This window comes from Pristis pectinata, chromosome 12 (genome assembly GCF_009764475.1).
Source record: "Pristis pectinata isolate sPriPec2 chromosome 12, sPriPec2.1.pri, whole genome shotgun sequence".
NCBI classification, from domain to species: domain Eukaryota; kingdom Metazoa; phylum Chordata; class Chondrichthyes; order Rhinopristiformes; family Pristidae; genus Pristis; species Pristis pectinata.
The window spans coordinates 29,856,614-29,874,342 of NC_067416.1; the positions used below are offsets into that span (position 1 = coordinate 29,856,614).

The window sequence follows — 17,729 nt, forward strand, 5'->3', positions numbered from 1 at the left end:
TTTGTCCTGCATGTTCTTGAGATATGTTGGAGTTGCTCACATCGAGGGAAGTGGAAAATATGTCATCACACTTATGAAGTGTCTTTTAAGATTGTGTGAAGTGTTTGGTGAGTCACTATGTGGATGACTTGCCCTTGGATTCTGACAGTCTGACTGTTTTGAAGTAACTTTTCAAGGTGAGTTCAGAGTCGATGGTAATCCTTAGGATGTTGTTGATTGTGGACTCCATGAAGATAATTATATTGACTGTCAAGCAAACATGGTTAGACTCTCTCCCATGTTGGAGATTGTCATTGCCTCAGATCTTTATAGCAGAGGTTTTACTTGCCACTAATCAGGCCTAGCCTGAAATGGTGTCTTGGTCTTGTTGTATGCAGACGGGGCTGCTTCATATGCTGAGGAGTTGTAAATGGAATTGAACATTCCAATCATTGAGGAACATCCCTACCAACTTGATGAACTGCTTTAGAAATGTTGGGAGATCAAGAGTTCATCTTTTAGTTTCCGACAGAGGTTGGATTTCAGAGGTGATCAAAGAGATAAAAAAGCAAATTAGCTCTGGGAGTAAGGGCGGTCATGCATAGAGATCACAATTGATATAAAAAATGGCAGCCATCTTTCTCTATAAAAGATGTTATTCAAGCCACATTTTCATTTCCATTTATTTCAAAATTTATTTTCAGATAGTACCATTTATTTAAGTTCTTTAGGTTTGTTATCACTGAGCTCTTGCATTTTTTATCTATGTTTTCTTGCACTTTTTCACAACTATTCATATATTAAGCATTCTCTTGTTGTTTTGTTAAATATTCTTTATCACTTTCTTAATGTTTTCTTTCTCATATCACTTGTGATCTCTATGCATGACCGCCCTTATTCCCAGAGCTAATTTGTTTTTATCTCTTTGATCACCTCTGATATCCAACCTCTCTCAGAAACTAAAAGATGAACTCTTGATCTCCCAATCTACTTGATGGTGCCCCTTGCAGTTTGTTTGCCTACCTGCACTGCACTTTCTCTGTAACTGTAACACTTTATTCTGCATTCTGTTTTCCTTTTTACTACCTAGATGGACTTATGCAGGGAATGACCTGTCTGGATGGCACACACACAAAAACTTTTCATTGTATTTCGGTACATGAGGCAATAATAAACCAATACCAGGAAGAAGCAAACTGTTCCACGAGAGTCGCGACTGTCACGGCGAACAGAAGCTGTTTAACTGGAATGCAATCCAATCCCAGAAATGTTCCAAGAAGGATCAGGACACTTCGATTCCACTAACTCTTGAGCAGGTGAAATGAGAATCTGTTTGATGCGCTCTTTTGTTTCCCTGTGTCAGAGGTTGAGGACTTTGGAATCGAAGCGAACCTGGGAATAGTAACTTTGTAAATAACATCCGTAGCCTGTGATGAGTGGGGAACAACGTCCAATGTGAAAGATAAGTTTCTGACGGTGTTTATGCTTTTAAAAAAAATGACAGTTCCTTTCCGGGAAAACTATAGTCATTCAGTTCTCATTGGTAAAATAAACGAGTGGAAGCAAATATGTACTGCAAATCAGACCGCAGGCAAACAACGTCCTGGAAGTGTTTGTGTCCCCAAAGAATTGGTACACTTCGCTGTGGAGCCAATACTTCCTGCTACTGTTTTCTTCCCAAATGACACCGAGGCTCCAAAGTGTTTTGAAATTGTATCTGTGCTCTGCTGTCAACAGCACATGGACACATATATACAAAAAAAAAACTTTCAGCTGCGCTGTGCACAATGCTTCTGCAATCGCATTTGAAACTGGCTATTAGGGAGGTTCAGCATTTCTCATCAGTACATGTCAGGTTTGTCGGGTGAGTAGAAACAATTGATTAGCGTTAATTTGTTGGGTTGATAAGGGCAGAAGGGTGTTGTGAGCTGTTCAGTCTAAATGCTGAAGGGATGGTGTGTGTTTCTCCTTCAGTAAGTAGTTGAATGAGAATTGTTGTGCCTGATGGAGCTGGAGGATCAGTGGTGGAAAGGACAAGTGGTTGCCGATATCCACCAGGCTCTTCGCATCAAGGTACATCCTATATTAAAATTACAGGACTGTTACACTTTGCAGTGTATTCTCTGTAGGCAGCCGATACCTACGAGGGGTGGAAGTCGATTTAACCTTCCAAGCCAGAATTGTGTAAAGGCTCACTCCTTACGATCCTTTGTAAGGGGGAGGAGGGAGGGAGGGAGGGAGGGAGGGGGGGGCTCGATATTTTTTCCTCCAGTAATGCGACTATCTGCAAGAGTTTCAGAAGTGTTCTTGGAACGATAGGACGCGAGAATCCGCTGTAGCTTTGCTTTAAGTAACGCGAACTCGCTCAGTGTACAGTTGGTAATTTCGTGTTTCATTATTTTTTTACATCACTACACTTTTATTTTGGGATGGATGAGTCAAAGTAAATATTTGACTTTAAAAGTAAAGCTACAACTCCCTCTCTGATTAAAATAAAGTTGGCCGAGAGCAGCTGAGGCTTATTGGCATGGTTTGTAAATGTATATTTTACACAATTGAATAACTCATCAATCAAATACCCTGGATCGCTGGTGTTTATTGATGCGCAGCCCTTCTAAACCCTGGACTTTACGAGCAACGAAAACAAGCGCAGACCTACATTCCTTCAGGAACAACTTTTAAATGATACAACATGTTGGAAATAGTCAGCAGGTCAAAGCATCAGTGACCTGAAATCTTAGCTGTATCTTTCACCGCAGATGCTACTTTATTCAACAATTTCTGTTTTTCTTTTCATTTTAACCGTCTAACGTCTGCAGTATTTTCCTGTATATTTAAATGGAACTTTTACAAAAAAAATTGAATTTTAATCTTTATACTTATAAATCAACTGAATAGGCATACGTTTCACAACTAGGATTTTTAAATGGTCAGACCATATCTAATTCTAAAGAAAATTGCTTTCATGCAGAAGGTTTTGATTGTTACAAACAATGGCCACACTTACTTTGTGCAATTCTGAGTTCTGAACTGGCTAATTAGTATTAGGAATGTAGCTAAATGTTGCTTATCTAAATGTTTCAGGGTTGAGATAAATGGTTGTTTGTACCAAATACAATAACTTCCACATTTATTGTGCAACCTGACTTTTGTCCCTGTAGGATTGTATTCCCCATGTCTATATAGAGAAAAGAAAGCATGATCAGTCTTTTCCTAAGATCAAATTCTTTGCTTGGTGTAATGATTTAATTTAAAATGCATCAATATTACCATTCCTGCTCACAGTTCCATAACGTATTACCCTCTAGAAAGAAAATGCATTGAAGTCTGAGACTGTCTGACATGAATGGCTCACGAACCAACTTCGTGTCTAAGCAAAATGGTATCTAACTGAATTTGCAAAATGATAAAATATTAAATAGTATTTGTAGGTTATTTAGTCACTCTATAACTTAGCAGGAAAATAAGTGTAGCAAACAATCCAAAAATGGTTTCAAAATTGAATGAATAAATTAAGTCCAATCTATTTTAGATATTTAATTTTTTATATACTGTATATAATGTGACCCAGCAAAGTAAATCTGCCCACCCCAATATTTGTGTTGTAGTACTGGATTTAACAAGATCAAGTTTGGGCTGTCTCAAATTATAAACTTGGATGAAAGGTATTCACATGTATATGATGACTTAAAGCTAATAACTATGAGAAATATTTGTTCTCTGTATTGTGTTAAGTGAAATTGTACTCTCTTTATAAGAAGTATTCTCCTGTTGTGCGTTTAAAATGTTAAGTATTTTCAAATCAACAAATCTTGTGCTGCAGCTACACTGAATGGTAAAGATTTTGGATGGAGCAGGAATATGGGTATGCTAATCATGCTAATTCAGTTAAGATTTATTTGTCTTTAAATTGTGATCAGTTCTTTAGCCTTGTCTTGATCCTTCACAATTAGGAGTAAGCATAGAATTGTATTCCTCAAAGGTTTGTTCTCAGCTTTGCCTACATTTTATTTGGTTTTTGTTGAGTGCTTGCAGCTGATGTTCTATGGAACTTCTCTTGTAAAGTGAGGTGATTAATTAAGCTATTTAATTCCGATTCCACCTCCTATAGGTTTGATTTTAAACGGGAAATCAATGACATTTGCATCAGGTTGTTCTAATGCAACCAAAAGGGAATTGGTAGGTACTTGAGGAGGTTGGTTTTTGGGGGGGGGGAATGTTGCAGGTATGTGGAGAATGAAATGAGAATGGATTTTAACTGATTTTTCTTCAGAAAGGCAAGAGGACTCTATTGGAGCAGATGGCCTTTTTTGTGCTGTAGCATTCTATGCTACAAAATGATTAATGAACTTAATTTTCTTAAAGTCCTAAGTTGACATAACAATTATTTTTAACATTATACACTTGATTATGTAACATTGTAAATTACACACAGAGTTGTCAGTGTTTTTCTCCAAGTGTCAAATAATTTTTTTAAAACCAAGGGACCTTTATTGTGCTGGTCTTTCTATGGTCTAACAAAGTGTTTGTCCCCTACTTTCTCAACTAAAGACAGAAGATGTTGCCAGCTTCCCCCCCCCCCCCCCCAGTGATTTGCTTAAGTGCTCTGCACTTAACTATGAATTGTCAACTGATAATTCAACATGGAGAAAATCATTGTCACATATAATCCCAAATTCAATTGGTGTCCACATGGACTTTCCAGCTGTAGTCAAGGAATTGCAAAAAAACAGTTGCTGTTTTGCCTCCTTTTTATTTTCTTCTACTTCAGAGAAACGGAGCAAAATTAGAGTGCTCTTTTACCACTTGTCACAGCCCTTGGATCAATTCCAGAACTGTGCTGGTTTATAAAGGTCCAGTACCCCTTGCAGCATTTGTGTGGTCTGCCTAAGAAAATGTTGCATAAAAATATAAATCCCATGCATTTGCCTATGACAGTGGTTTCAGGCTTATTGTTATCTTCATTTTGCACCATATTTACCATCTGCACTGGTACTCATCCATTGTGAAGGTGCAGAGGTCATTTGGAGCCACGTTTTAATTTATCAAGGAGGATTCTGACTGCTAAAGTAAAGCTTGTGTCTTGCCCTGTTTTTTTTTGTTCCCTTGCCTTAAAGACCAGAAAATCATAACCATGAAATAATTACAACACATAATGAAGAATGCTAATCTCTAGTTAATGAAGCCAAGCTGCCTCAGATGTGCAATTTATTTTTTATTAAGCAATTCATGCACTTTAAAACTGTTGAGCTTTAATTTATCTTCTCACCATTATTCTAATTTCATTTTATTCAGGAGCTGAAACTACTTCCCTACAAGAGCCGTTCTCCTCAGCTGAATGTCCGGCGATATTTTGCAGATCTTCTTGCAATCATCAGCAATCATTTTCGTCTTTGCCCCACTGCTCGTCATCTGGCTGTTTACCTTCTAGATTTATTCATGGACCGTTATGATATTTCTGTGCAGCAGTTGCACCTGGTGGCACTCTCCTGTTTACTTTTGGCAAGTAAGTATGGTGTCATGTGCATAGTAGATCTAAGTAATTTCTCTGAAAGGCTTTTCCAGATGTTTTCATATTTTTGGAAGGTTTATGTTTTGCATTATTATTAATACAGGCCCAAAGAAACCAAATCTGACATTGTGTTTTTGATTCGTTTCTTTTTAAGTCAATTAACATTTAAAAGTAAAGAACTGCATGACTGAGAATGTAAAATGATGGATGATGTCAACAGTATCATCACTGACTGAAGTAGCACTTAATCAGCAATAACCTCATTGATGCCCATTATGGGTTTTGCCAGGACCACTCCATTCGAACAACATTGGTGCAGACCTTCATTTGTGCCAGTTAACATTCGGACTACAAAAGTACCAGGCAGTGACTGTCAGTTCTTGCCTCATTTCTGGGATTCAGCTCTAAGACTGAATTCCAGAATTGAGGTAAAAGTGACTGTCCTTGACATCAAGGGAAGATTTGACTGAGTGTGGCATTGTAAAATTCTGGTTAAAACTACATCAAGGGATAAACACTCCAATAGTTAGAGGTATATCTCACCCACAGGCAGATGGTTGTGGCTGTTGGAGGTCAATTATCCCAGTCTCTGGACATCACTGCAGGGGTTCTTCGGGGCAGTGTTCTATACTTGACCATCTTCAGCTGCTTCATCAATGACCTTCTTTCCATCATAGCTTCTGAAGTGGGGATTGTGCAATCATCAGTGACCATCTTCAATTTCATTCACAACATCTCAGCAAATAAATTAGTCTAAGCTTGCATGCAGCAAGACCTTAACAACATTTTGGGCTGATAATTGGCAAGTAACATTCATGCCACAGAAGTGCCATACAATGACAATCTCCAACCTTGGTGGTCACGTTTGACCAAAGTTCAACTGGACTACCAACATCAATACTCTGACTACAACAGCTGGGTATACTGTCTCCTGATAGCTCAAAGCCTCTTCACCATTTACAAGGTACAAGTCAGGAAGTGACATTTTTTTTTTTGAAAAGTAGCTCCAACAAATTGAGAAGCTTCACACCATCCATGACCAAGTAGTCTGTTTGATTGGTACCCTGTCAACCATCCTAAACGTCCATTCCCTCCACCACCAGAGCACTGTGGCTGCAGTGTGTACCGTTTACAAAATGTACTGCAATTACTTGTCCATTACTTGCCAACAGCAGCTTCCAAGTTTGTGGTCTCCACGAACCTCTTCTACGTTAAAGATGAACTCTTGATCTCTCAATCTTCGTTGTCATGGCCCTTGTACTTTGTCTACCTGCACTGCACTATATATAACACTATATTCTGCATTTTTTTTTCTCTTGCACTACCTTGATGGATTTGTGTATGGAATGATCTGTCTGGATGGCATGCAAACAAAATGGCATGCTCTTCATTGTATCTCGGTACATGTGACAATAATAAACCAATTAGCACCAGGAAAATAGGGCAAAGGCACATGGGATCACTAACACTTACATGTCCCCCTCCATGTTGCACGCCATCTGTCATGGAAGTATATGCTGCTCCTTCATTGTTGCTAGGTCTAATTCCTGGAACTCTCCACTCAACAGCATGGTGGGAGTACCATCAACAGAAGGACTGCACCTTTTCATGAAGATGACTGTCCAATCACCATCTGAATGGTGATTAGAGATGGATAGTAAATACTGACCTTACCACCGACACCAACTGCATAAGTAAATATATTTTTAAAAATCTTCCAAAGCTATAATGTAATGAATGGCCAAGATTAGCCTTTGGAGTAGATAAATGCATTAAGTAGATTTCTGTTCCAATTTTCACCTCTAGTTTGCAATGTGATCTTTGACAGAATAGTAATCATTTGAAGCTGGCTCATGGAAGTTGGAAGTAGTACTCCTTTATCTGGCTTTATAATTGGATAACAATGCTTAAAGAATCTTGCCCTATCAATGACTGCCTTTAATGCTGGATGTAGACCTGATTGTCCTGTGTGGCATGATCAATTTTAGGAAGAGAATCTTTCAGATGTTGGGTTCCTCATCAATGTTTGTTTTAGGACTCTATCCAGGAGTTTGGTGCAGGCTGTTCCACTGATAACTTAAACTTGGTTCCCATTGTATGAAACTGGTGCAACACACATATATTTCTGCCTCTGGTGCTTTTGGGGCATTGACAAATACTGCCTTTTGCCGGAATCTTTCCATTTCAGTGCCAGTGATTATTGGCCTGGAATGATTGGTCAGTACTTGGTAGCAAAGTTCCACTTCTGTGGCAGTTATAAACTGGAGATGGTTGAAAGGCTTGGGTGTGATGAGGTATGTTATTTGTGACAGGGTACCTAGCACCTGGCCTGCTCTTGCAGTCATTGTATTTGTGTGGTTAATCCAGTTGGATTTCTGAACAATTGTGACTGCTCCCCACCCCCTTTTAAATGTTAATGGTGCAAGAGTTGGTGATGATAATGCCATAGAACATAGAACAGTACAGCACAATACAAGCCCTTTGGCCCACAATGTTGTGCTGACCTTTAAACCTCGCCTACGACTATCTAACCCCTTCCTCCCACATATCCCTCTATTTTAAATTCCTCCAATATGCTTATCTAGTAATCTCTTGAATTTAACCAATATACCTGCCTCCACCACCCCAGGCAGTGCATTCCATGCCCCAACCACTCTCTGGGTAAAAAAAACCTTCCTCTGATATCTCCCTTGAACCTCCCACCCATTACTTTAAAGCCATGCCTTCTTGTATTGAGCATTGGTGCTCTGGGAAAGAGGCACTGGCTGTCCACTCTATCTATTCCTCTTAATATTTTGTACACCTCTACCATGTCTCCTCTCATCCTCCTTTTATCCAAAGAGTAAAGCCCTAGCTCCCTTACTCTCTCCTCATAATGCATACTCTCTCCTCATAATGCATACTCTCTCCTCATAATGCATACTCTCTCCTCATAATGCATACTCTCTCCTCATAATGCATACTCTCTCCTCATAATGCATACTCTCTCCTCATAATGCATACTCTCTCCTCATAATGCATACTCTCTCCTCATAATGCATACTCTCTCCTCATAATGCATACTCTCTCCTCATAATGCATACTCTCTCCTCATAATGCATACTCTCTCCTCATAATGCATACTCTCTCCTCATAATGCATACTCTCTCCTCATAATGCATACTCTCTCCTCATAATGCATACTCTCTCCTCATAATGCATACTCTCTCCTCATAATGCATACTCTCTCCTCATAATGCATACTCTCTAATCCAGGCAGCATCCTGGTAAATCTCCTCTGCACACTTTCCAACGCTTCCACATCCTTCCTATAATGAGGTGACCAGAACTGGACACAGTATTCTAAGTGTGGCCTAACCAGAATTTTACAGAGCTGCATCATTACCTTGCGGCTCTTAAACTCGATCCCTCAACTTATGAAAGCTAACACCCCATAAGCTTTCTTAACTACCCTATCCACCTGTGAGGCAACTTTCAGGGATCTGTGGATATGGACCCCCCAGATCCCTCTGGTCCTCCACACTACCAAGAATCCTGCCATTAACTTTGTACTCTGCCTTGAAGTTTGTCCTTCCAAAGTGTACCATCTCTCACTTCTCCAGATTGAACTCCATCTGCCATTTCTCAGCCCAGCTCTGCATCCTTTCAATGTCTCTCTGCAATCTTCGACAATCCTCTACACTATCCACAACACCACCCACCTTTGTGTCATCTGCAAACTTGCCAACCCACCCTTCTACCCCCTCATCCAAGTCATTAATAAAAGTCGAAAAGCAGAGGTCTCAGAACCGATCCTTGTGGAACACCACTAGTCACAGCCCTCCAATCTGAATGCACTCCCTCCACCACAACCCTCTGCTTTCTACAGGCAAGCCAATTCTGAATCCACACGGCCAAGATTCCCTGGATCCCATGCCCTCTGATCTTCTGAAGAAGCCTACCATGTGGAACCTTGTCAAATGCCTTACTAAAATCCATGTAGACCACATCCACTGCACTACCCTCATCAATCTGTCTGGTCACCTCCTCAAAGAACCCTATCAGGCTTGTGAGACATGACCTGCCCTTCACAAAGCCATGCTGGCTGTCCCTGATCAGACCATGATTCTCTAAATGCCCATAGATCCTATCTCTAAGAATCCTTTCCAACAGCTTTCCCACCACAGATGTAAGGCTCACTGTTCTATAATTCCCTGGAATATCCCTACTACTTTTTTTAAATATAGGGACAACATTTGCCACCCTCCAATCCTCCGGTACCATTCCTGTGGACAATGAGGACTCAAAGATCCTAGCCAAAGGCTCAGCAATCTCCTCCCTCGCCTTGCGTAGCAGCCTGGGGAATATTCTGTCAGGCCCCAGGGACTTATCTGTCCTAATATTTTCTAACAGCTCCAACAATCCTCTCTCTTGATATCAACATGCTCTAGAACATTAACTTTACCAACACTGTCCTCAGCGTCATCAAGGCCCGTCTTCTTGGTGAATACTGAAGAGAAGTATTCATTGAGGACCTCACCCACTTCCACATCTTCCACCTTTGTCTCTAATCAGTTCTACCTTTACTCTCATCATCCTTTTGCTCTTCACATAAGTGAAAAATGCCTTGGGGTTTTCCTTAACCCTACTTGCCAAGGCCTTTTCATGTCCCCTTCTTAAGTTCTTTCCTTGCTATCCTCAAGAGACCTATCTGATCCTTGCTTCCTAAACCTTGTGTATGCTGCCCTTCCTCCTAACTAGTTGTTCCACCTCTCTTGTCACCCATGGTTCCTTCACCCTGCCATTCTTTCTCTGCCTCACTGGGACAAATTTATTCCTAATATCCTGCAAGAGATCCCTGAACATTGACCACATCTCCATGGTACATTTCCCTTCAAAAATGTCATCCCAATTCACACTCGCAAGTTCTAGCCTTATAGCCTCATAATTTGCCCTTCTCCAATTAAATATTTTTCTGTTTGCTCCTATCCTTGTCCATGACAATGTTAAAGGTTAGGGAGCAGTGGTCACTGTCCCCCAAGTGCTCACCCACTGAGAGATCTGTCACCTGACCTGGTTCATTACCTAATACTAAATCTAATATGACATTCCCTCTAGTCGGTCTGTCAACATACTGTGACAGGAATCAATCCGTCCTGGACACACTTAACAAACTCTGCCCCATCTAAACCTTTGGTACTAAGCAGGTGCCAATCAATATTTGGGAAGTTGAGGTCTCCCATGATAACAATCCTGTTATTTTTGCACCTTTCCAAAATCTGCTCCTCAGTATCCTTGCTGCTACCAGGGGGCCTATAGAATACTCCCAGTAGAGTAACTGCTCCTTCCTTGTTCCTAACTTCCACCCATACTGACTCTAGTGATTCTACTGACTGCCATTGAATATCAAAGGCAGGTATTTAGACTTTTTAAGACTGTCCTTGCCTGGTGCTTTTGTGTCTGGCACTTTGAAATTGGTGATATTCAGCAGCAAACACAACTGTTCTGTTGACTGAAAAATCATGCACATTTAAAATTATAACATTAATTATTTGATTACTTACTCTGGTAAACCTCTGTTACTATAAATATGACTAAGATACATGTGTTTCCTTTCATTAATTCAGGCAAGTTTGAGGAAAAAGAAGACCGTGTACCCAAACTTGAGCAACTGAATAGCCTCAGTTGTATGACCAGTGTGAATCTGATGTTAAACAAACAGACCTTGTTGCATATGGAGCTCTTGTTACTGGAATCCTTTCAGTGGAACCTCTGTCTGCCAACTGCTGCCCACTTTATTGATTATTACCTCTCCATTGCTGTGCATGAAACTGATCTTCATGATGGATGGCCTATGCTTTACTTGGAGAAGACCAAGTTATACACTGAAAAGTATTCTGCCTACTTTCTAGAAGTGTCTTTACAGGGTATTTATCATCCATGCAACTTTCTCCTCACCCAAGCACATCTGCACCTACATCCTTGAATAAGTACTCAAAATATGTATGATGTTAGCATATTGGCATTTGGGGAGGGAAATTAGTGATTTCAGAATTTGTGATCAAATGAAAATCTGTTCCAATATATGAAACAATCTGCAAAATCTTTTTGTTTCATCTATGAATGCAGACTTTTACCAATGAGGTCTTGGTGGGGGATAATTCAGGTAAATTTAGTTACTCCTTTCCTTACAAAATTAGTACTTCTAGGCTGAATTTGTTTTATTTTTAAATAACTTTTTAATCCTTGCAACATAATCTAAAAATTAAAGCTTTACTTGGCTATTCCTAGTTTGTTAGTTCCCTTTTTAGAAGGGATGAGCATTCCTGTTCTTTACTTGTGCATTCCACCAGGTGGATTTTTAATTGTGTGGTTGTATGAAGTGGATGCTCTGTCCATCATTTTCTAGAACCCTCTGGCTTACTAATGTGAGGTAGGATCATTGCTAAAATTGAACAGGCTGGTTGGTCCAACCTCTGGACAAACTATTGAGGAAAAAATTGAGTAACCATAAAAATAATTATAAATTGGAAAAGTATCGATTGATTAAGTTCAGCCATTCTGGATTTGAGGGGAGATTATGCCTGTCCAACTAGTTTTTTTTAAAAAGTGTAAAAAAAAGTGGAAATTGCAGCAATAAAAGCAGAATAATTTCACCAAGAACAATGCAGTGAGTAGTCAGTGATGCAGTTAGTGGAGCCATTGCTTCACAGATCCAGTGACCTGGATTCAGTCTTAATCTCTGGTACTGTTTGTGCTGAGTATGCATGTTGTCCCTAGTCCTTCCAGGTGCTCCAGTTTCCTCCCCATCCCAAAAATGTGCGGGTTGGTAGTTACCTTGGCCATTGTAAATTGCCCCTATTGTATGAATGTAGGGAAAATAAAATGGGTTTGGTTCGGATTAGTGTAAAAGTAGATAAAATATCTTTATTAGTCACATGTACATCGAAACACAGTGAAATGCATCTTTTTGCGTAGAGTGTTCTGGAGGCAGCCCGCAAGTGTCACCACGCTTCCAGCGCCAACATAGCATGCCCTCTACTTCCTAACCTGTACATCTTTGGAATGTGGGAGGTAAACTGGAGCATCTGGAGGAAACCCACGCAGAAACGGGGAGAACGTACAAACTCCTTACAGTCAGCAGCTGGAATTGAACCCGTGTCGCTGGTGTTGCAATAGCGTTACACTAACCGCTATAGTACCGTGCTTGCAACACACTTTCAGTGAACCAAAAGGCCTATTTCTGTACTACATCTTTCTATGGATCTAGGAATAGTTGTACAAATTTTGTGCACAAAATTAATATCACTCACTTGCAGCAGTATGATGTCCAAGCTTTATCAACAGGAGAATTAACCAATCACTCCACTTATATTGGCTTTCAGGGTATCACGATATGCAATTCTGAAGTAGGATTGGAGATAAATTGAGAATTTTTTTTCCATCAAAGTAATGCCAGAAAGAAATCTGATCATATTTTACAAAGTACTGGGATATCTATCTGTTGCAAAAGCAACAAAGCTCCAATCCAGACACCGGAAAGTGTTATTAAACTAACTGGCTGATATTGTGCTAATGATGAGGTGAATGGCCATCTTATCAACTATAAATCTCTGACTTGTAGTGCAATCTAAACAAGCAAAATGAAACTTTTTAAAATATTAAATCTATTTTACACATGCTGGTTGACAATGGCATGATGGGCTGAATTCTTAAGTCTGCAATGAAGTATTAGAGTTCATTGCTATAGCATTATGAAAGTGGACGTGGAGTATGCACATGCACAGTTACATGGGGAAATCCAGAAGTGATTCCTGGTTCCTATTTTTGGTACATTTATTTTGCCGTCTTCTCCACCATAATTTTCAGAAATCTGATAAGCAGGGAATTCTGTTATTTACAAACTATTTTGTTTAATACCCTGAAAATGTGACTGTTTGTTGCATGAGGCATAAGTGAGTTTTTAATAGCAGTACTAAGCCATGAGTACTGCTTAATGATCCCTTTGGCCAAAGAAGTAAACAAAACAATAGACTGTTCTAAAATTAAAATATAACATTTTAAATCTTCTTAAATAAGAGAATCTGCTAGAAAGAAACAAAAATAAAATCAGCATTATCACTTCACCACTGACTGCAACATCCAGGCCATTCATGTGGACTCTTCTGTGGTACGATGATCACATTTAAAGAATCACATCTAGTAAAAAGCTTCTCATTAGTATAAGAATCTAACTCCATATTCACTCAAAGCACTGTGATGGTTCAAAAGATGATTTTCTGTGATGAGCAGCTGAATTTTAATCCTTTATCTAGACCTATTTATGTAAATGTGCATATACAGGTTTGCTACAATGGCCTAGATGGTGCATACTATTAGCTAGCAGTTCTGCAGAAAACTGCTGACTAACAGGAATGAGCAAATTGAGATGTTCCTGACTTGCGTGTGCTTGTGGATTGCAGCAGGAAATTGGGAATGCATTGGAGCTTGGATGTTGCTACTTCTGACCTCCTACTCCACTGCTGGACTCTACTCATAGAGTCCAGGGGGTGAAGCTCAGTGGTGCTGAACTGGTGGTGTATCAATGGTTCAACATTTGATTTGTTGAGAAGATGAGTGACTTGTATATCTTCATTTTAATTAAGTGCTGTTATGTTGAATTTTTATGTTATATGCTTTATTCTCCAATTATTAGTTAAAATATATTTTAAATTACTGTTTTAGAAATGATTGCCAAGGCCTTTGACATCACAATAGATGAGCGCCACAGTGACTAAGACTACCTTCATTTGTCCTCTGACAACCCCAGAGGGTACTGTGGCTGGGGGGATTTTGAGGGGAATTGGCAAGGCATGGGCTGCATTGAGCACTGTCTGGCCAGGGTTCAAGATCTGAAGGTATTATGTAGGTGCAATATTGACCAAACTTGGAGGATAATGGAAGGCAGCATTTGTGGAGAGAGAAAAGCCAACAACTTTCATTGACCTGAAAAATTAACTGTTTTTCTTTCTCCAGAGATGCTGCCTGACTAGCTAGGTATTCCCAGCATTTGGTCTTATTTCATATATTAAGAATTTGAAGCATTTTGCTTTGGTTGATTAAACATAATTGGGTAAAATGGACAATGGTGTAATTCTTAATACATTAAACTCAATGCATGTGCTTTCAATGGAGTTAATGATTTTATATTTACAGATCATGGCTTTCTAAATTATTTCCCTTCAATAGTTGCTGCTGCTTGCATAGCAGCATCTCGAGCTGTTCTCAAACTCTCCCCTTTCTGGCCTGTCCGATTGCAACATCTTACTGCTTATGCATGGGAAACACTGTTACCCTGTGTTGAACGTCTGTTGATGTAAGTTCCAATTCTGCTTTGCAATCTTTAATAGTTGTTTAAAGCTGCAATTAACACCTCTGTACTAATGTGTTTTGATTGTTGATTTATAGTGCTCATGACAATGATGTGAAAGAAGCCAGCAAACAAAAAGGTGACCAATCAGTTATGCAAACTGGACAGACAACTTTCTCAACGCATTCTACAGCTTCCTCCCAAACCCGGACTGAGCTGAATACTCTACCATACTTGCACCCAAACCTGCTGCAGTATTCCCATCAACAGCCATTGCAGCTGAATTGCCAAAGTACCCTTCCAACTGGGCAGACAGCAAGATACACGGCGCCACCACATCCTTCGAATATCCAAGCTAATGCTTCATCTCATGGACCCATGCAAACTAATGCTGCTATCTCATCAGCTACAAATATAGAAGTTAAACCTTCTATTAATATTCCTTGTAACCAGGTCTACCAAGTCAATGGTCGCTTAAACATGAACAGCAATATCCATTAAAAGCTAACTGTAATAATCTAATCCAGTTGTTAAAATACAGTACTAAATGTGGGGTCAATTTTATTAGTATAATTATACTTTGAAAAAGCATTTTTTTTTCTACATATCAAGGGGGGAAAAACAATACGAGATATTGGGATCATTGAGTACTAATAAGTTTTTAGTTTATAAAATTAACTAAAAGAACTTATGTATGCAGATATATTTGATGGTTAATAATAGGTAATTTCATTAAAATACAACTTCATTTGATCTGGCAACCAGTTGAATCAAGATAGTGAAAGGCTGGCAGATAAACAAGGCAGGATGCTAATTTAGGAGTCTTGGTGGCCTTGAATTGGCCCTAATTTCAAACAGATTGGTAATGTTGCTCTCCTGTGTACAAATTTACTAAATAATAACTAATGACAATTTTAATAGCAGCATTTTCTAGTGCAGTCATTATTTCTGATTTAAGGGTTGAATGTAATTGAGTGCTCTGTGTATTATCTCTATAATAAATGTACTTTGACACCTAAAGAAGGGAAACCACTTTCAATAACTGATACCTACCTCATTAGTTATATTTGGATTGTATCTGCATAATCACAGCCAGGCTGATGAAGTAGAGCAATATAAGAATAGTTTATGTTCAATTTCAAAGATGGGTGGCAACTTTTCCTTCCCATTTCAAATATGATGGATGACTTGTGTAATGTAAAACACCTTGTTTGTGTTTCAGTTAAGATACAAATTTCCTATTTTTTTCAGGTGCTTGCATCAGTTTCTTTTTTAAAGATTTAAAAACTTAAAGCTACTGCAAATGCTCCACCTACCATGATGAGATTAAAAGTGCTATCCTTCCCTTATTTAATTACCTTCCTTTTCTGTCGATGATTCTGAATGTTAATATTGTAGTGCTTAAACATTAATTATTGCTTTTTCTGTTGGGGGGAATGTATTTTAACCTTTAAAAAAAATGAAAAGATTGTTCAGTTTATGTTTCAAAAATTAAGCAATACTTTGTTAATGATAAAAAAAATTGAGATATAAATATGATCTTTTGTTTGTTTTCTAGAATAGCATGTCAATAGAATAAATCAATTTTTATAGGTTGACATAACAAGAATCCCAGAATGGAGAACTTTAAGTGCTTTAACTTTATTCTGCAGTTGTCAGTATTTTATAATTAAAATACTTTCCACTGGATTTGTTCAGTGTTTCTTCCTGGCTAGTATATTTATAATTTTAATTTAGAATCTAATGGTGACAGTTTGCAAGTTGGGAATAAAATAATGACCACAATAGTACATAATGACCACAAAGTACATACTGAAAATTGTAGGTTATCTCGGACCTGATGAACAAAGAAGCTGAAATGTTTTTTTTAATTAAGAAATATGTGGGGAAATTGCAGGACTGAAAGCTGACAGATGCCCTGGACTATGTGACTCACAGTAGATTCCAAAAGGGGTGGCTGGGGAGAGTGGATCTTCAAAAAAATGTGTTAATGTGATCACTTATGCAAAATCTCATGTTTTGTAGACTATGTATGTCAGCAAAAAAAGAAATCTAATTTGAGTTGCATAACACAAACCAAATTGGGGCAATCTTCCCAATTTGCTGTGATTGTGGAACATTTCATTGTTTGGAAGGTAGCAAATATAACACTGCCATCCAAGGAAGGAAAGGAAAACATGGGCAATGACATCTTGGCTAACCTTGCATCATTTGTCTGGAAAATTGTGGGCATCCATTGTCAAATAAATGGTGATGGAGCATTTGAAGTTTTGTGATTAGGCAGTGTCAGCATGATTTTATTCAAGGGATCTTGTTTTTGACAAGTTAATAATTTTTGAGTATGTAACCAGCAAGGTCAGAAGGGAGGAGTAGTATAGCTAGATTTGTTAAAAGATATTTGATGAAGTACCACATGAAAGGTTATTAAACGAAGTAAGAGCTATAAAATAATAGCATGGATAGGGTCTGGTTGATGGGCAAAACATAAAACATTGGACTGTTTCTCAGGATGGGTGAGATAATGCTGTTCCCTTAATAAAAGAATTCATAATACTTCAAAATAACAGGGTTGGGGCAGTAGTATATGCTGAAAATCTGGAATTAAAAATGGAAAGTAAAGTGAAAATTAAGCAGTTTGAAATCAACTGTCATTAAAAAAAGCTATTGGAGAAGGAATCTTAGATAAGAACTGATGGGTCTACAACTGAAATGATGAAATGTCTCCCCTCTTTCTAGGCACTGAAGGATCTGCTGTGTAATGAAAGTCAATGTGGGTTTGCTATACAAAATGAACCTTTGAGGCAACAAAGTAAATTAATAGAGACATAAGGGACCGTAGATGGTGAATCTGGAGCATAAATTGCTGGAAGAACTCAGAAGGTTAAGTAGCATCGGTGGAGGTGATAGTTT

General features: G+C 38.7%; 1 protein-coding gene across 2 annotated transcripts; it reads left to right on the plus strand.

The window, feature by feature from the left end:
* Positions 1–1,909: 1,909 nt before the first annotated feature.
* ccnj (cyclin J) lies at positions 1,910–17,133 on the plus strand. Of its 2 annotated transcripts, none has more exons than XM_052027919.1 (5): positions 1,910–2,052; positions 5,275–5,485; positions 11,098–11,397; positions 14,666–14,825; positions 14,918–16,507. In XM_052027919.1, the coding sequence occupies exons 1-5, from the start codon at positions 1,984–1,986 to the stop codon at positions 15,318–15,320; spliced, it is 1,143 nt and encodes a 380-aa protein (XP_051883879.1). In that variant the 5' UTR covers positions 1,910–1,983; the 3' UTR covers positions 15,321–16,507. The 2 variants fall into 2 exon arrangements, with proteins under 2 accessions (XP_051883879.1, XP_051883880.1); XM_052027920.1 differs by having other exon boundaries at positions 1,912–2,052; positions 14,699–14,825; positions 14,918–17,133.
* Positions 17,134–17,729: the final 596 nt, after the last annotated feature.

What these genes read in the sequence shown, in the direction of transcription:
- ccnj (XM_052027919.1), top strand. Translation starts at nt 1,984, where the DNA reads ATGGAGCTGGAGGATCAGTGGTGGAAAGGACAAGTGGTTGCCGATATC. An exon ending in ACCAGGCTCTTCGCATCAAG is followed by an intron (nt 2,053 to 5,274) that starts GTACATCCTATA and finishes CATTTTATTCAG; the next exon opens with GAGCTGAAACTACTTCCCTA. An exon ending in TCTAGAAGTGTCTTTACAGG is followed by an intron (nt 11,398 to 14,665) that starts GTATTTATCATC and finishes TTATATTTACAG; the next exon opens with ATCATGGCTTTCTAAATTAT.